The sequence below is a fragment of the Dermochelys coriacea genome, chromosome 11 (assembly GCF_009764565.3).
Source record: "Dermochelys coriacea isolate rDerCor1 chromosome 11, rDerCor1.pri.v4, whole genome shotgun sequence".
NCBI classification, from domain to species: Eukaryota; Metazoa; Chordata; order Testudines; family Dermochelyidae; genus Dermochelys; species Dermochelys coriacea.
In genome coordinates, this window is record NC_050078.2 from 61828763 (window position 1) to 61849073 (window position 20311).

At 39.2% G+C, this 20311-nt stretch overlaps 1 protein-coding gene across 3 annotated transcripts in view; it reads left to right on the forward strand.

The window, feature by feature from the left end:
- Nucleotides 1-20311, forward strand: part of NBEAL1 (neurobeachin like 1) — a 134322-nt gene that overhangs the window by 98330 nt on the left and 15681 nt on the right. For all 3 annotated transcript variants that reach the window (XM_038421131.2, XM_038421133.2, XM_043505615.1), the window contains 14 exons: nucleotides 525-658; nucleotides 1527-1628; nucleotides 2947-3042; nucleotides 3135-3259; nucleotides 4370-4510; nucleotides 4615-4745; nucleotides 5466-5575; nucleotides 12612-12729; nucleotides 13378-13475; nucleotides 14692-14808; nucleotides 15339-15428; nucleotides 16802-16911; nucleotides 18103-18275; nucleotides 18823-18917. In XM_038421131.2, coding sequence (XP_038277059.1) covers nucleotides 525-658; nucleotides 1527-1628; nucleotides 2947-3042; nucleotides 3135-3259; nucleotides 4370-4510; nucleotides 4615-4745; nucleotides 5466-5575; nucleotides 12612-12729; nucleotides 13378-13475; nucleotides 14692-14808; nucleotides 15339-15428; nucleotides 16802-16911; nucleotides 18103-18275; nucleotides 18823-18917 — 1640 coding nt within the window. The remainder of the gene's footprint in view (nucleotides 1-524; nucleotides 659-1526; nucleotides 1629-2946; nucleotides 3043-3134; nucleotides 3260-4369; nucleotides 4511-4614; nucleotides 4746-5465; nucleotides 5576-12611; nucleotides 12730-13377; nucleotides 13476-14691; nucleotides 14809-15338; nucleotides 15429-16801; nucleotides 16912-18102; nucleotides 18276-18822; nucleotides 18918-20311) is intronic.

Below are 20311 nucleotides of genomic sequence, written 5' to 3' on the forward strand. Positions count from 1 at the left end.
CTTTCCAGCTAAACTTTATTTTTTGAGAACAAATGCCTTTGTGGTTGACATCTAGAAACCTCTCTCTTAGCTAATTAACAGAGTTGTACATAATGTTTATTAGGCCATTGACTTCGTATTTTTCCTTTCGAGCAAGGGGTCTGTAAATGTAGCCTGTCCACTGAGCCATTTTACTAGTGCAGTATTAAATTTTTTTTTCCCTCTCCTGGGGTAGCATTAAGGCTGCTAATCATATTCTAAGGAACAAAATGTCTTTGTATAATTTATATGAGTAAATGGCAGTTCCCTATGATTTCTGCCATGCTGTTCACCAGTTATTCTAACCATATGACCTTTGTCACCTGCATGAATTGATAAGAAAAGTAGTTTATAAGCATTAATCAGCGATATCTGTTTGGTGAGCTTTTATAAGAAGGTTAATGTGTATAGTTTAACTCTAATATGTGAAACTGATCTTGAGAAAATTTACTGATCTGTTTCACCAAAAGAAACTGGATCAATAACTGAAGTTATTCTGTTCGCAGGAGTAGGTTTTGATTTCAAATGGTCCCTTTATCAAATTCGAGAGATACACTTGCGCCGGTACAACTTGAGGCGGTCAGCCTTGGAGATCTTCCTCACTGATCAGACCAACTACTTCCTTAACTTCAATAAGGAGGTATGGAATTGTCAAAGCTCCCTGGTGGACTCTCAGCATAAGTGACAAATTCTAGTTTACTGGCCATGGTTAATGTGATTTTTGGCAGCTTCTGCAGCATTATATTAGGTCAAAATACTTGCTAGATTGAGCTGCTCTGAGAAATTAGAATATGGATCTTTTTATGCTGTTGAAAACCCCAGTCTGGTTTCCAGTAAAATTGAATAGTCAAAAGAAAAACAAAACTCTTTATTTTTTTCATTTGCAACTACTATTTAATTTCTGCCTCATGAGAAATTGTACTGGAGTAATCTCAACTTCTTTGTACTAAACAAATCATAAAAACTTTGTACAAATGAATTACAAAGTAATGGAGAATTACTATCCTGTTGTAATGCAGAGGGAAAAATGATTTATATCTTGCCCTTCTGATGGTTTGCAAATGCAGTGCTAATGTTTTCTTGGATAATTTAAATGGGATGGGGCTAAAATGAATAACTGAACCAGGCTGGATTTGATACTGATGAATTGGTAAATGTTATGAATAGCTGTTACATGGTGGATATTTAAAGTGAATAATTCATCAGAGTAGCTTGTGTAGAAAGACTGATACAATATTAAACATGAAAAATGACAGTGTTTTCTATTATGTTTATGTGGGGATAATATGTAATTTTGCTGGGTTGTGATTCTGCAACAGTAGTATTTCAATTAATCACAAATAATACCCATTTTTAGCTCCTGCAGCTGAATAAATGCCTTTTTGGCAGCAAGAGGGCAGCACAGTTCAAAAATGTAGTAAATTTTAGCTTCATTAAGAATTTAATCCGTAGAGCATTTGCTTATGGCTTTATTAGCTGCGTTTCCAAGTGTAAATGTTTTCTTACAGGTGAGAAATAAAGTGTACAGTCGAATCTTGTCACTCCGTTCTCCAAATATTTATGGGACCAGATCTCCACAGGAATTGTTTAAAGCTTCAGGTTTGATGCAGGTAAAATGATTTCAGCTGAAATGATTTAGGGTGTTTCAGTGCTTCTCAAAGAACTGCTTAATAATAAAGTAGCTCTACTAGGGTTTAGAATATTTTACTGTGTTTGTGGACATATATAGATAGCAAAGGCAAACTTTTTATCTGACCCCTAAACTTTTGCATGTGCAATTGTGTGTGCACCCAGTCAATGCATTTATACCAGTTTGCAGGCCTATTTGTGTCTGCAGATGTTAGACATACGACAAAAAATAGAGGACAGTTTTGAAAATTTGTCTTCTGGTGTCAGCACATGGGCTTAGGTGAAAATTTATTTTGCTTTGTGTACTGATTATTTGCTTTGTTATCTTATGCGTGCTTTCAACAAAACCCCACTTAAAGATGTAGAGGTGTGGCCATGGTTCCTTGCTTCAGGTACAGTATTATTGGCTTGTAAGCGAAGTGTCAATTTTCAGAAACATCATGAAATTTTAGCAATTTATCTAACTTCACAGGGCAGTCTTATTTTTCGGGGGTGGTTTTTTTGTTTGTTTTTTTTTTTTTGGGCATCAACAGATGCTGTAGCTTTCTATGAGAAATAGAGAAATGTATGCTCTTATTAACATTAAGAATTCTCCAGTTTCCTCTTTTGTACCTTCGCCTTCCTGGCTCTACACCTCAGCCACTTACCTAGACAAAGAAGGTGTCATCACCAATCCTTAGTTAGATGGAAGGTTCAGAGTTACATAAGGCACTCCTTCCTCTTAAGGATATAAAATACTAAGTCTGCAGCACTTTTACAAGGACACTGGAATATTTCACTGATGCATATACAGTTAACGGAGGAAGATCAAAAGACTTGTTTTTGTTTTTTGTTTTTTTATTATTGGAGTTCTTTATCAAATGCTCCCTTTTTCCAATACTTATTTTCCTCTCTCCTTTTCGACTTCAGCTGTTTCTGATTGGCTTTTTCTCCACTATTGCTCTTTCCCCCTTTCTTCTGTCCTTTTTTGTTTTTTTGTTTTGTTTCATTTAGTTTTAAAAAAAACTTTTATTGCCAACTTAGGGCTGTTAGCTTTCCCCTGCATTTAACCTCAATTTGACAATCCCTTGCCTCTGCCAGGTGCCAGCGAATCTCATCAAGAGACAGAGCACAGCCACAGATGCAGGATGAATTTTAAACTAGGTTATGAAAATTGAAATTTGCAAATTCTTATGTTTATAGTCTGGTGCCCCTGACTTATGAGAGATATCTCCTTGTAGCTAAGCATTGACAAGACACACTCTACGACAACAGTTTCTTCAGTTTGATTTTAGTGTTGCCTTTTCTTGTCTCCTTCAGAAATGGGTGAACAGAGATATATCAAACTTTGACTATCTCATTCAATTGAATACCATGGCGGGACGAACTTACAATGACCTTGCCCAATATCCTGTGGTAAATTATTTTTGTTAATTGTCACTGGATAAATGTGATTATTTTGTGGAAAGATGGATTTTATGTCTGAATTTTGAACTGTGGCTTTCTAGTTTCCTTGGGTCCTGCAAGATTACACGTCAGAAGAGTTGGACTTGAATAATCCTGCTGTCTTTAGGGATCTATCCAAACCCATTGGGGTGGTGAATGAAAAGAATGCCAAAGCTGTGCAAGAAAAGTAAGTATTAAAATTCCCAGTTATGTTTCTCTCTCCATTTATTTTAGCTTTCTGATGGGACATTTTCAGACTAATAATTCATTCTGAGCATTCCATAACTAATTAACTGAGACATTAATTGTTATAAAATTAGCCTTTTGTTTGATGGCAAAGCCATACATTAGCCATATAGCTTGGAACTGTTAGGCAGCGATGCTGTTATATTAACAGTAGAGTATGCAACATTAAAGAGTCAAATTTTATTGCCTCTAGCTCTAGGAGGTAAGAAATCTTTTTCAGGTTGGTTTATTTCTCAAGGTTCAAGAGAGGAAACGAAGGGTTTCAGAGGGACCCAGGGGCACCTGTCTGAAGTTAACTGGATCCAGATGATTGAAAAGTGGGTTATCTTGTCCCCTATACATGTTTCTGGATATAGGCATCCCAGAGGCAGCCATACTGGTGGATTTGACTAAAAGGAGGGATTACCCTATTTTGGATGTGGGCTTCCTCCTGGTATTCTGAGCCCAAATTTTATCCTTGAAATAAGTTGAATCTCTTCTCTGGTAACTTTGTTGTATATAGGAGTGACAGCTACTTTTACTCACATATGAGTGTAGTCATCCTTAAGTTTTGCTGGGGTGGGGAATGAACACTTTGGCTTGTCTTGGTTGTCAGGCAGCACTTGTCAAGTTTCTTCCTAAACAGGGTTTCTCCTGGGAATTTTGAGGCACAGAGGATTTACTGTGAATAAACCTGATATCCATGGTTGGAGTCAGTGCTGGTTCCTGGGCCCTGAGTTTTTCTATGGCTTTTCCTGCCAGCCTCATGGCATTCAGGGATACGTCTGCTATCTAGTGTGTCAAAAGGGTGGGAACTTGCTGGCTGTGTCTTTTGGGACCTGAAATGGGAAAATAATTTAAGTCCTAAATGCACCTCTTCTTCCTGCAACCAGAGGCACTCAGCATATGTTGATGTAATTTTTAATAAAATTGTCATAGGCCACTTAGCAAGTGAAAAACAGTTAGTGATGCATCTGTTGTGTATTCCCTGTATACTGTAAATATAATCTGTGTGTATGAGACATAGCGTGCAGTAGTTATGATTTTAAAGATCTCGATCTCTGTCTTTTAGATATGAGAATTTTGAGGATCCTCTTGGGACGATTGACAAGTTTCACTATGGTACTCACTACTCAAATGCTGCTGGTGTCATGCATTATCTCATTCGAGTAGAGCCTTTCACCACACTACATATCCAGCTTCAGAGTGGCAGGTAAATTGTGAATGAACAGTAATATCTGTCTCATCTTCCTCAACTTCAATGATGGCTTTTTAATGGGAGCTGTCAAAATGTAACTTGAGCTTTTCAATCTACAGGTTTGACTGTGCAGATCGGCAGTTCCATTCCATTCCTGCAACATGGCAAGCCCTTATGGATAACCCAAATGATGTGAAGGAGCTTATCCCAGAGTTCTTCTACTTCCCAGAGTTCTTGGAGAATCAAAATAGTAAACAGATTTTTCAGAATTTATTGAATAGAACATGCATCCCATGCACCACTAGAGAGCATTGTCAGAACCTGTTTAAGAACATTGAGGAAAACTATTCTTGATTAGATTGAACATGTGAAAATTACTTTACAGTCATACTACCTTTTAGCCATTTAATGAGATGCCAGTTATACTAAGCCACTATTTAACTTTGTAATTTAAAATTCTTACCCAGAATTCTGGGATGGCTAAGAGTACTGAGGTTTGGTTTAATCTAAAAGAAGAACAAAGTTGGTTTGTTTTTTTTTTTTTTTTAAGTTGACCATTCTGAATTGCAGTAATTACAGTTAACTTGCTTTAACTGTTCTGGATCCTAAACCCACCTTTTCCGGAAGAGGTATGCTAACTTGGAACATGAGATCTTTATTTAATTAGACAGGCCTGCAGAATCTAGACTCATAACTGGTATTTTCAAACATGGTCTTGTTAACTTGAATTTACAGCAGTCTAAGGCTCCAGGATTCTTCAGAATTAAGAAAGCTCTTGTTAAACATAACATATCTTGTTAAAGATAACTTTCCCTGCATGTTGACATGAGACCATTATTTTTTTTTTCTTTTTGCATTTCACTTATTAGATTTACTTATTCAGCTTCTTAATCTCTGATCTAGTGGTCAAGATACTTGAAACATATTACAATAGCTTTTGAAACCAAATTGTCACAATTATATTCCCTAGAGTTTAACTTGGGTCAGCTACAGCTCTCCAAAGAGGTAGTGAATGATGTTGTTCTCCCAAAATGGGCCAAGTCACCTGAAGACTTCATTTGTAAACACAGGAAAGCACTGGTAAGACAATGACTACCTTAATCTTTGGATGAAGTAACAAGAAACAGAAATACAGTACATGCTTTTATTTTTATTTTACTTTTACACACACACACAAAATGGGATGTTGATAGTAATGAATATAAATCAGAAGATAGGAACTAGGTGATGGATAAGAGAAGCACAAGGAGAAATCTATGCCCAGCAGAGTTAAGCACAATAATAATAAATTTTCTTTAAATACATTAAGAACAAAAAAAAGTCCTACCAATGGTATTGGTCTGTAACAGGATGGAAATGATATAATTGTCAATAATAATGCAGAAAATGCAGACATGTTCAATAAATATTTCTGTTCTGTACTTGGGAAAAAGCCAGATGATATAGTCGTAGCATATAATCAGAATATACTTTCCATTTCAACAGTGGTTGTCTACTTCATATGGCTGATGTAGATGTAGAGCAACAACTATAATTTTACGTTTATGTGATTAAGACAGATAATTGCGTCAGGAGTAACGGAGTGTATCACTATGATGCTTCCTTCGTATTTTGTGAATCGGTCATTGAGTTGTTGTTATAATCCATGGTCTGTTCTGGGTGACCACAGTTACACTGAAGAGTTTTTAATTTTCCATTTGTGTATCAAGTATCAGCATCTGTCATGATTTGTATGGATGAGGTTTAGGGCTTATGGTTTAGGTTTAAGGTTGTCCATAAGCTTTGGGGAAGATTGAAACCAGGAATCTTCTGCATCGGGTCTTTCACAAGGTGTGTGTTTGTGACTTCTTGTGAACTCCATTCAACTTTCCAAGCTTCATCAGTGTTCAAGTTACATTGTTGAAGGTTAAGCGCGTGGGTCAAAAAGGGCTTGTGTGACTTCAACCAGTGGTGAGGGGCACTGTTGAGGTGCTGGTGGAAGAGGAGATGTTCATTTTCTTTGATTCGCTGGACTTCCCAGAGGGTTGCAGCATCACGGAGAACGCATGGGGGAGCGATATGTGACAGCACGGGCAGCCAGGGTGTTGGGATCGACCTGAGGATTCCACAGATTAACCATATTGCAGTGTGCAGTTGGACATCAACAAGTAAAGTGTGGCTACTTTTGGTCCATACTGGTGCACAGTACTCCACTACGGAGTACACAAGTGCCATTGCTGATGTCCATAGCACTGATGCTGATGCTCCCAGCTTCTGCTTGCCAGTTTCTGGATCAGATTTACCCTTGTCTTCATATTGGTGGCTACTTTCTTCAAATGGTCATGAAATGTGCATGTGGTCCAGCTTCACTCCAAGATAAATTGAAGTGGGATCATGTTGCACAGTGTTGCAGCAGCAGGTCACTTTCAGGGTGTGCTTAGTGTTCCTCTTATCAATGAAATGGAATGCACTGACTGTTGTTTTGTGGGAGGGTTGGTTTGAGCCTGCATTTCCGGAAATATGCCTCCCTGATGTTTAGATCTCCATTCACGGTGGACTCAGTGTCATTGAAGGTGGCTGCTTGCATTGCTAGGGCAAGGTCATCCTCATATGCAAATTTGCGTGACTTCATTTGGCAGCATGTCACTTGTGTAGACATTTGAAGAGTATTGAGGCGAGTACTGAGCCTTGTGGCAATCCATTGTTGAGGAACCAGGGCAAACTCTATCCAACTATACTCTTAGCCCAGCGGAAGAATCTGTCCTATCTCGGGGCCTCTCCTTTTGCCCCTCCACCCCCCCGAACATGATACAGTTCTGTGGTGACCTAGAATCCTATTTTCGACGTCTCAGACTCAAGGAATATTTCCAACACACCTCTGACCAACATATTAACCCACAGAGACCTTCCTGCCAACACTACAAAAAGAAGGATTCTAGGTGGACTCCTCCTGAAGGTCGAAACAGCAGCCTGGATTTCTACATAGACTGCTTCCGCCGACGTGCACGAGCTGAAATTGTGGAAAAGCAGCATCGCTTACCCCATAACCTCAGCCATGCAGAACACAGTGCCATCCACAGCCTCAGAAACAACTCTGACATCATAATCAAAAAGGCTGACAAAGGAGGTGCTGTCGTCATCATGAATAGGTCAGAGTATGAACAAGAGGCTACTAGGCAGCTCTCCAACACCACTTTCTACAAGCCATTACCCTCTGATCCCAGTGAGAGTTACCAAAAGAAACTACAGCATTTGCTCAAGAAACTCCCTGAAAAAGCACAAGAACAAATCCGCACAGACACACCCCTGGAGCCAGGACCTGGGGTATTCTATCTGCTACCCAAGATCCATAAACCTGGAAATCCTGGACGCCCCATCATCTCAGGCATTGGCACCCTGACAGCAGGATTGTCTGGCTATGTAGACTCCCTCCTCAGGCCCTTCGTTACCAGCACTCCCAGCTATCTTCGAGACACCACCGATTTCCTGAGGAAACTACAGTCCATTGGTGATCTTCCTAAAAACACCATCCTAGCCACTATGGATGTAGAAGCCCTCTACACCAATATTCCACACAAAGATGGACTACAAGCCGTCAGGAACAGTATCCCCGATACTGTCACGGCTAACCTGGTGGCAAAACTTTGTGACTTTGTCCTGACCCATAACTATTTCACATTTGGTGACAATGTATACCTTCAAATCAGCGGCACTGCGATGGGTACCCGCATGGCCCCACAGTATGCCAACATTTTTATGGCTGACTTAGAACAACGCTTCCTCAGCTCTCGTTCCCTAATGCCCCTACTCTACTTGCGCTACATTGATGACATCTTCATCATCTGGACCCATGGAAAAGAAGCTCTTGAGGAATTCCACCATGATTTCAACAATTTCCATCCCACCATCAACCTCAGCCTGGACCAGTCCACACAAGAGATCCACTTCCTGGACACTACGGTGCTAATAAGCGATGGTCACATAAACACCACCCTATATCGGAAACCTACTGACCGCTATTCCTACCTACATGCCTCTAGCTTTCATCCAGATCATACCACTCGATCCATTGTCTACAGCCAAGCGCTACGATATAACCGCATTTGCTCCAACCCCTCAGACAGAGACAAACACCTACAAGATCTCTATCATGCATTCCTACAACTACAGTACCCACCTGCTGAAGTGAAGAAACAGATTGACAGAGCCAGAAGAGTACCCAGAAGTCACCTACTACAGGACAGGCCCAACAAAGAAAACAACAGAACGCCACTAGCCATCACCTTCAGCCCCCAACTAAAACCCCTCCAACGCATCATCAAGGATCTACAACCTATCCTGAAGGACGAGCCATCGCTCTCTCAGATCTTGGGAGATAGACCAGTCCTTGCTTACAGACAGCCCCCCAATCTGAAGCAAATACTCACCAGCAACCACACACCACACAACAGAACCACTAACCCAGGAACCTATCCTTGCAACAAAGCCCGTTGCCAACTCTGTCCACATATCTATTCAGGGGATACCATCATAGGGCCTAATCACATCAGCCACACTATCAGAGGCTCCTTCACCTGCGCATCTACCAATGTGATATATGCCATCATGTGCCAGCAATGCCCCTCTGCCATGTACATTGGCCAAACTGGACAGTCTCTACGTAAAAGAATGAATGGACACAAATCAGACGTCAAGAATTATAACATTCAAAAACCAGTTGGAGAACACTTCAATCTCTCTGGTCACTCGATCACAGACCTAAGAGTGGCTATACTTCAACAAAAAAGCTTCAAAAACAGACTCCAACGAGAGACTGCTGAATTGGAATTAATTTGCAAACTGGATACAATTAATTTAGGCTTGAATAGAGACTGGGAATGGATGAGTCATTACACAAAGTAAAACTATTTCCCCATGGTATTTCTCCCTCCCACCCCACCCCCCACTGTTCCTCTGATATTCTTGTTAACTGCTGGAATTAGCCTACCTGCTTGTCACCATGAAAGGTTTTCCTCCTTCCCCCCCCTGCTGTTGGTGATGGCTTATCTTAAGTGATCACTCTCCTTACAGTGTGTATGATAAACCCATTGTTTCATGTTCTCTGTGTGTGTGTATATAAATCTCTACTCTGTTTTTTCCACCAAATGCATCCGATGAAGTGAGCTGTAGCTCACGAAAGCTTATGCTCTAATAAATTTGTTAGTCTCTAAGGTGCCACAAGTACTCCTTTTCTTTTTGAGAATACAGACTAACACGGCTGCTACTCTGAAACCAGGGCAAACTGTCACCCAAATGGAGACACAGCCATCTATTGTTCAGCACTGTCCATAGCAGGCATAGTGTTTTGAGGCAGGGGATGATCCTTGCAAGCTTTGAGAATCTGGCTTTAATCCAGACCGTATCATAGGCCAATAACGGGTCTACAAAGGCTGTGCCGGTGTTGGATTTCAACAATAACTCAGGAGGATGTTAAACAGCAGCTTCTAAAGTCAGACATTGTTAAATCAGCAGGTCTGATTCAAGAGTTTTTTTTAAAAGAGTTGGCCAAGGAGTTCTCTGGACCATTAGTGTGTGATTTTCATTAAGTCTTGGAACACTGAGGAAGAAAGCTACGTTGTACCAATATTTCAATGAGGTGACTCAAATAACTATAGGCCTGTCAGATTGACATCAATCCCAGGCAAAATAACAGAATGGCTGATATGGGACTTAAAGGAGGACAGTATAGTTAATGCTAATTAACATGGGTTTATGGAAGAGTCTGTCAAACTAACTTTATCTTTTCTTGATGAGATTACAAGAAGAATATTGATTAAACTGGAGGGGGTTCAGAGAAAAGCCATGAGTGATTATTGGTCTGGAAAACATGCAGACTCAGGAAGCTCAATCTGTTTATTTTAACAAAGAAAAGGCTAAGGAATTACTTGATTTTTCCAGTCTACTAATACCTATGCAGAGAACAGAAATTTGATAGTAAAGGGCTCTTCAGTCTAGCCGACAAATTCAGATGTGAAATAAGATGCACAATGAAGGTAATTAACCATTGGAACAATTTACTAAGGGTTTGTTGTGGATTCTTAATCACTGGAACTTTAAAAATCGCGGCTGGATGATTTTCTAAAAGATATGCTCTAGTTCAAACAGAAATTAGTGAAGTCCTATGGAGGTCGTATCATATAATGGTCTAGAATCTAGATGGACTAGATGATCACAATGGTGCCTTCTGGCTTGCTAATCTATGACTAAGCATCAGGAAGTTTACTGTTGATCTTTAAAATTTTCCTTTTTAAAATTTCATTCCTTTACTCTTAGCTGTAATCCTTTGTTGCAATTATTAAATAATAGGGCTGTCAAGTGATTAAAAAATTAATCATGATTAATCGTGCTCTTAAACAATAAGAGAATACCATTTATTTAAATATTTGTGGATGTTTTCTACATTTTCAATTATATTGATTTCCATTACAACACAGAATATAAAGAGTACAGTGCTCACTTTATATTTTTTATTACAAATATTTGCATTGTAAAAAACAAAAGAAATAGTATTTTTCAGTTCATCTAATACAAATACTGTAGTATAATTTCTTTATAATGAAAGTTGAACTTACAAATGTAGAATGATGTACAAAAAAACTCTGCATTCAAAAATAAAACAATGTAAAACTTTAGAACCTACAAGTCCACTCAATCCTACTTCCTTGTTCAGCCAATTGCTCAGACAAACAAGTTTGGTTACAATCTGCCGGAGATAATGCTGCCTGCTTCTTGTTTATAATATCACTTGAAAGTGAGAACAGGTGTTCATATGGCACTATTTTAGCTAGTGTTGCAAGATATTTACGTGCCAGATGTGCTAAAGATTCATATGTCCCGTCATGATTCAACCACCATTCCAGCATCTATGCGTCCATCCTGATAGTGGGTTCTACTTGATAACGATCTAAAGCAGAGCAGACTGATGCATGTTCATTTTTATCATCTGAGTCAGATGCCAACAAAAGAAGATTGATTTTCTTTTTTGGTGGTTCGGGTTCTGTAGTTTCCTAATTGGAGTGTTGCTCTTTTAAGACTTCTGAAAACATGCTCCGCACCTCATCCCTCTCATATTTTGGATGGCACTTCAGCTTCTTAAACTTTGGGTCGAGTGCTGTAGCTATCTTTAGAAATCTCACATTGGTACCATCTTTGCGTTTTGTCAAATCTGCTGTGAAAGTGTTCTTAAAACGAATATGTGCTGCATCATCATCTGAGACTGGTATAACATGAAATATATGTCAGAATGTGGGTAAAACAGAATAGGAGACGTAGAATTCTACTCAGAGTCCAGTCACAAATTTAATTAACATATTATTTTTTTATGACCATCAAGATGGAAGCATATCCTCTGGAATGGTGGCCAAAGCATGAAGAGGCATACAAATGTTTAGCATATCTGGCACGTAAATACCTTGCAACGCTGGCTACAAAAGTGCCATGCAAAAGCCTGTTCTCATTTTCAGGTGACATCATAAATAAGAAGCAGGCAGTGGTATCTCCTGTAAATATAAACAAACTAGTTTCTCTTAGTGGTTGGCTGAACAAGAAGTAGGACTGAGTAGACTTGTAGGCTCTAAAGTTTTACATTGTTTTGTTTTTGAGTGCAGTTATATAATAAAAAAAATCTACATTTGTAAGTTACACGATAAAGAGATTGCGCTACAGTACTTGTAGGAGGAGAATTAAAAATACTATTTCTATCATTTTTACAGTGCAAATATTTGTAATAAAAATAATATAAACTGTACACTTTGTATTCTGTGTTGTAATGGAAATCAATATATTTGAAAATGTAGAAAAACATGCAAAAATATGTAATAAATTTCAATTGGTATTCTATTGTTTAACAGTGTGATTAATTGCAGTTAATTTTTTTGAGTTAATCACATGAGTTAATTGCAATTAATCAACAGCCCTATTAAATAATTAATGTCCTTAGAATGTATGCATATTCTTACACATCTATTCAACTGCTGCTGGTATGCATTCATCTTTGGCAGTTTGTGAGCGCACTAATTTTTTTGTGTTTAAACCCACCAGTGTATCTGGGGGGCAAAGTTAGTACTTCAATTGCTGATATTAATTCTTTCTGGCTTAGGAGTCTGAGTATGTCTCTGCTCATCTCCATGAATGGATAGATCTGATTTTTGGCTTCAAACAGAGGGGACCAGCTGCAGTGGAGGCACTCAATGTGTTCTATTACTGTACTTATGAAGGTACAAAACTGTGTTCTCTGCTTGTCATCGCAATCATATTTGCGGGGTTTGAGAAGTATTTGGAAACAGATTTCTCGTCATGAATGCAGTATTGTGGCATATGATAAAAGAATAGAATATCTGATGTTCAGAGAAGAAAATGTGAATTTTTAATTTAATTATCTCTTTAGCCCTTCTGTAGGAATTGTTATAATTGCTTCTGTTCAATTAACAAATAGTTCTTTACGATTCCATTGGAAACATAATGGAAAACCTATTGAAACTTATTTTCTAGACTCTAGTCATAGGAATTTACTATAGAACATATTTTAGAAGGTAAACTTTAGAAAGTCTTTAATCAAGAAAGTATATTCTGGGTTATTTTTTGCGTGCATTAAATAAAGAAAAGTTATCTTCCCAAAAGCCAGATGCTGCAACCAGAACACTTACTAACTTCTGAAGTTTGCAGAATGGAACTTTTAGAAGACTCTCTCTTTGTGTAAAATAAACTGATGGTGGTTGACAATTTTTTAGAGAGAAGGGGTAATGGTTTTCTACTTAGTGTATATTTTCCTACATGTGTTTCGTATCTCTTTCTTCAGTGAATTATGTGTAGACAGTGCTACTTTTTTGTTTTACTGTCCTCTACTACTCTGGTTCTGATTCCAGGAGCTGTGGATTTAGATGCCTTAACAAATGAGAAGGAAAGGAAAGCTTTAGAAGGGATGATTAACAATTTTGGGCAAACACCCTGTCAGCTGCTGAAGGTAAATTTCTTTTTGTTGCAATAAACACACAAGTTTCATATCGGTCAGTTTTGGGAAGGTATACACTTGAGTGGCAGGAGCTTGTGGAAGGATTGTGCAACCATTGTGAAGGCCATTGTTCCTTTAAGAGTCTATTCCAGGCATTATAACCTGCAAGTTTTAGGAAACTTGTAACTTTTAGGGAAGTTAATCTTCTACAATGTTATCATTAATAAAGGAAACCTGGTATAAAATTTTCAAAAAAGTCTAATTCCCATTTTCAAAGGTGACTAGACACTTCGGAGCCTAGATCCCTTTGACTTTCAATTAGATTTAAGCACCTATGTATCTAAGTCACTTTTGAACATGTGAATTAGGCTCCAGAGTCACTTACGAGCCTTTGAAAATTTTATCTCTGGTATTTCATCTTCTGATATAACTTAAATAGATGTGGAAACAACTTGCTTCATAACTTTGCCACTTAATATTTTTGAGCTCTAACTATAGCTCCGAGCAAAGCCCCTTCAGATAGACTTGCTATCTAGTCAGTTTTTTAATCAGATTATTCATAGGAATTGTGTGCCTTCTGCATGGTCTTTAATAATTGTTGTATAGTACTAGGTATTTTGTTAAATATGTGCCTGTAAGACAGGAAATACATTTTTGTTGGTCTTAGTCCAGTTCTCCACTTTTATTCCTTTCTGTCCAGGTTTCCACTCCAGTTTTCCCTAATGTCTAGTCCTAAGGCTGTCTAAATTCTGGAATAGATGTGACATTCTACAGGTGTTATGTATAGTAATCCTTTAATGCTAGCTTCCAATGTGAGGAAAAATTAGCAACATGGCTTGTAATAAAATCTAAATGTTTCTTTTTTGGTATGAATGAAGAAATTTTTCTTTCTCAAATAATAAAACCAGCTTTAAAAAACTTTTCCTCTCCCCATCCCATGTAGAGTAAATCTTCCAAGTAAATCAGCCAAGGTTTCCTTTATATAGAAACATGGTCTAGAAACAGTAACTCCAGAGGAGGAATCCCTTCATCTGAATTTAATATATTGAGCTAGAAATACAGTTTACATTCTCTCTTGACTCTGAATACCATACATGACTTGAACAGTTCAATCAAAGATGATTTCCTGCTATGCTGAAATTGTGTATAAATTTGATTTAAAAAAAAAAACAAAAAAAACCAAAAAACAAAAAAAAACCCACACGCCTCACTCAATATTGTCTCCTAGGAGCCTCATCCTGCGAGATTATCTGCAGAGGAAGTAATACAGAGACAGACCAAAAGTGACAGCTCAACTCTGAATCTGTTCCAGCATCTCCCTGAACTTAAGTCATTCTTCGTAGAGGTAGCTACTGACACACATTGCATTGCATGTGTTTTAAGACTAGTCTGAAACCTGTAATATGTTGGAATAAAAAGTGGTCAGCAGAGTAAAAATAAACTTACTTATAATGTAAAGAAAATTTTGTACAAAACATCTAATAAACCCTTTGTATAGAAGGAGATCTTTCTTTGCAGTGAATTTATAGAGGTTGAGTAAGTTTACTTACCTTCATCCTGCAGTGATTCTGTAACATTTATTTTAACTATCTAAATGTTACATGTTATCCTTTTTGCTTCCTTAGCCTTCCTACTTTCCAAGTGCCTACACACAGACTGGACAGAGACACCAAAGGTGAAATCCTGGCCCCACTGTAGTCAATTTTAAAATTCCCATTGACTTCAAAGTGGTCAGGATTTCTCCCTAGTGTTAGTGGCCAAACTTAGCTATTTAAGATGTGTGTATCTCTACCTGGTAGTACCTGCAATTTTGTCTACCAGTTAACTAAAGTATTTGTACCACCTACAGTCAGCTGAAAATATCATTTCTCATAGGGTATCAGTGATGGCGTTCCCATCATCAAGGCTGTTGTTCCCAGGAACCAGTCACGTTCCTTTATGTCTCAAGGGAGCCCAGAGATCCTGGTGAGTTGGATATGTCAGTACTGCTGTTTGAAACTCTGTGTTACATATGACTGCACTGTTCCTAAAATTCACCTTTATATTGACAAAATGTGGATGCTAGATGTCATGATGACATTGGGGGTAGAGTTAACGTGTTACTATCAATCTGAATCTAAGTTCTTATAACAGTCCCCAGTTTAATAATCTCTTTGGAAATGCTCATATATTGTTTAATGTTCTCCACTCACATTTGTGTAGGCTAAATTAGGCATAGATAAACCTGTGGCTAGTCAGGTTTTGTACACCTGTGTCTAAAGATTTGATTCTATTCCTTTCAAGTCACTGACAAAAATAGTACACTACATTAAAACTAGCTGGAATTACTTTCACACTGGCTCAGTAACAAAACGACTCTGGGAATGTCTTTAATTTAATTTAAATGCTAGTTACTACCTCTGAGTATTTCAAAGAAAATAAAATAGAAGAATTAAATAATTATGATGAAATGCATGTGCAAAGCATAGGCCTTCTTATTAGCCTGTGTCTCAAGTACCAATTGCTGTTCTAGCTAGCTAATATACATCACACACAAGCATCATTCATTGTTTTATCTAGGCAGTATATACCATATGTTAGTAAGTCATAACTAAGGCTAAGATTTTGTCATGGTTATTTTTAGTAAAAGTCACAGACAGGTCACGGGCAGTAAACAAAAATTCATGGAAGCTGTGACCTGACTCTGACTTTTGCTGCTGCGGCTCCATGGTTTCCCCTGCCACCATGGTGGCTGGGAGCTGTGGGATTCCTCCTCTGCCCACGGCAGCTGGACGCTGCAAGGGGGCTCCCCTCCACCTACTGTGGCTGGGAGCTGCAGGGTGACCATATTTCCCAAAGAGAAAACAGGTGTGTCCCTCCACCCCTCCCATGCGAGTCTGTCGCCTATTGCTGGAACCCTGAGGAGGGCCCCCTCAGGAGTCTGTCACCATCGCTGGAACCTTGCAGGGGGCCCCATGTCACTGCTGTTGCCTGTCACTGGAACCCTGCCAGAGCCCCACTGGCTGCCAGCTCCAGAGTCTGGCAGCCTCTGGGTCTGAAGCAGAGAATGTCATGGAGGTCTCTGGAAGTCATGGGTTCCTTGACTTCCATGACGTCCATGTTATATACGTAGTCTTAGTCATAACTCATTATTTTAAAAAAATAATAAAACAAAAAACCTCACAAGCTCTCCATCCTGTCCTCATGATAGTGCTAGCCTCAGCTGGATCAGTTCGGTGGTAAACTTTCAAGAGACTGATGTTGACTCAGATGCAAGCTCTGTTATTGGGAAAGACAAGCAAAGAGGGCTTTGCAACATTACACAATTTCATTGATTTTTATCCAACTTACTTTTTCAGGTGATAGCGAGTCTGAACTGCATTATTGGAACCCACGGGTGGCTACCATATGATAGAAATATCTCCAACTATTTTACGTTCATCAGAGATCCAACTGTGACAAATCCCAAGTAAGTAAAGAGGAGGAAAGATGCAGTAGTGAACTCTGTTATAAAAATAGTATGAGTCAAAGTAGGATAGGTACAGAGTCGTGTTCTATAGTGATTCGATAGCACTGCTTTCATTATCTGTGATTTTTAATTAAAACATAATATCTATATAGTGTGCTTTACATTTTTCAAGGCTTTGACATCCCCTAATATTAATTAAACTACAGATTTCAGAGTAGCAGTCGTGTTAGTCTGTATTCACAAAAAGAAAAGGAGTACTTGTGGCACCTTAGAGACTAACACATTTATTTGAGCATAAGCTTTCGTGAGCTCACTTCATCGGATGCATTCAGCGGGAAAAAAATTAAACTACAGTGGTTCTCTGAAAAGTGACTATACAAATGATATTGTAAGGTTCTGTCTTCATTGTCTATTAATGACTTTCAAACCAATTTACTAAAATGTTTTTCTAACTGCCAGCCCTGCAAACTCATCCTGGCATCTGAGAGTCAAGCTTGCTTCATTATTCTCCTGCATCATCGTTCATAATAAATGTTCTGCAGATCTGGCCTCGTTTATGCTTATGCAATTCGTATCTTCCAGTTAAGTTTTCAGTGATATCTGTGCAACTCCCATTGCATTCACTGAGTTTGCACAAGGGTAACTGGTTGGAATTTAATAAACTCCTTCTGTTGGTGATGGACTAAGAGGAATAGAGCTCACTCTCGCTCTTCCTAACATATGTTAACTCGACTGTATTAACAGGAATCCAGAGTAGTTAAAACACTTGTCATCAAAGTGAACAGATATGAGACTGAACACATGGGAGGGGTAGATTTCCTGAGTAAGCAACTACCATTTATAGTCCCTTTTCACAATAGAACCACACTTTAGATTACAAACTGTACCACGCTTTTTGATTGTTTACAAGAGGTTTGTCTTTTTACAGAATTTTGAAAAGTTTTTGTATAAATATTTAATATGGATTTAAGTTATCCACAGAGCCGCAAACCAGGTAGGATATTGTATAAAGAACTAGCATGAAATCCTGACGCGCGCGCACACACACTCCCCCTTCCCCCCCCCCCGAAAGGGAATTTTTTAATTGATATTAGGGCAGCCAGGATGTCACCCCAGTGTTGCTAGGTACATATTCTTTATAGATCATAATATTAACATAGGGAAAATCTTAACTGTAAAATTTGTTTGCAGAACCCAACGTAGCATAAGTGGTCCTTTCGCTCCAGGGCTAGAGATCACCTCTAAACTGTTTGTAGTATCCCATGATGCAAAGTTGATGTTCAGTGGAGGGCATTGGGACAATAGCATCAGAGTGACATCGCTCACGAAAGGCAAATTAATTGGACAACATGTCAGACACATGGGTAAGTACACTATTTTAGTTTTGAATTATGAAATTACATATTTTATACATGGTTTTTGTAACACAAAAATCTGACACTTTGACTATTGCAAGGCTCAGTCTTTTATAAAGGATAATAAAATAGTGTACTTGGGTCACATTGCAATGAGGAATAAGCTAGTTTCTGCCATTCTTGCCATCACACTCTGTGGTTCAAATAGGACTAATGAAAACATATTCTCTCAAGTGTTTATATAGTAATTCCAATAATAGTCTAGTGTGTATTAAAAACAATCTTTATTTTTTAAGATAAGATAATAATGATTACGTTTAATGTTTGTCCTGCTCCTGGCTAGGGCTTTATTATTACAACTAGGATCTTAGACTCTAATCAGTCTTGAAAATGTATACCACATTCCTGTTGTAGAGTTTGTTTGTTTGCAAATGTAACTACATTGCTGGCATGCTGCACAGCATCACATTGCCACCAAATGTCAATTGGTTTTAAAGCCAGATAAAATGTTTAGTTGAGATGCAAAGTTAAGGTAATTGTTTTCTTTCCTTTATAGATATTGTGACCTGTTTGGCTATAGATTTCTGTGGAATCCATTTAATTTCAGGTTCCAGAGACACAACATGTATGATATGGCAAATAGTTCAGCAAGTAAGTACACCTGCACAGCTTTAGAAGCAGCCTTCTGAAGGGTTTTGCTTTAGTGCTTTGTTCACCAATCTAGCAGTCCAGTACGTTTAGACTCATTAGAGTTGCTGTTCTCTGATTTGTTTGATCTGTCTGTCATGTTTTCAGGGTAAAACGGACTTCTGAAAATTATGATGAGTTCAGTATCTCTCTTAGACTGTTTCATGGTTTTCAAGTACTTATTAGCATCTCTGCTCTATTTATTATAGTAGCATTAATAATGTTACCTAGAGCACTTTTATTTGGTTAAGGTTCTTTGCGGACAATATGTAACTGCCCTTTGAGGTAAGTAAGTAAATATTATTTCTATTTTACTGGTGGAGAAACTGAAGTAGAGAAGGTGACCTGTCCAGCATCTCAGGAGTTAGTGTCAAAGGCCGGATTAGAACTCGAGAGCTCCTGATTTCTAGTCTTGTGCTCCCAGTACTAGACCACATCTCTCTTCTGGTGTTCTGTTTCTTTAGCGTGAAATGCTGATCTGTAACTGTCACTGGGTGACTGGTTCTTTAAAGAGAGGTGGGTCTCAGCCCCATCTGTCATGCAGCCAACTCTCTTCCCCAGGTGGGGACAATGAAGGTCATGTGACCTCTGGGTCATATGACTCAATCAGGCCTCTGGGATAGGTAACGGAGAGGTCTGGGTAATGAGAGACCAGGGGGAGATAAGCTATATCTACGCTGCAATTGAACACCCGGGGCTGGCCTGTGTCGGCTGACTTGGGCTCAGGCTATGGGACTGTTGAATTGCAGTTGTAGGTGTTCTCTCTCAGGCTGGAGCCTGGGGTCTTCGACCCTCCCCCCTGGATGGGTCCCGGAGCCTGCGCTGCAGCCCAAGTCCAAACATCTTCACCACTATTAAGCAGCCCTGTAGCCCAAGCCCCATGAGCCTGAGTCGGCTGACTCAGGCCAGCCAAGGGTGTTTCACAGTCCAGGATGCAGCCCACAGTAGTGAGGGACTGTCACCACCGGCCTGCAAACTTGGGTGCCTCACAGTGTTCTGCTGCTATAGCTCCTAAGCTAGGTCTCTCACAAACAGCATGCAGGTCACACCCTGAGTGCCTGTATATAGCTGCAGCCGGCCAGCTACCCACCAGCCACACTCTGACTTCCAGCAGCCTTGGTTACTTCTTGCAGCATTGACCCCAACACGTTCCCTGTCTTGAAATTTCCCCAAAACGGGTGTTCTGCACTGTCCAGCCCACTCCTTCACAGTTCAGCTATTAGAGGTTCAGTGTCCCTGTCAGGCAGAGGTGGGCAAACTACGGCCCACAGGCCACATCCAGCCTGTGGGACCGCCTTGCCTGGCCCCTGAGCTCCCGGCCGGGGAGGCTAGCCCCCGGCCTCTCCCCCACTGTCCCT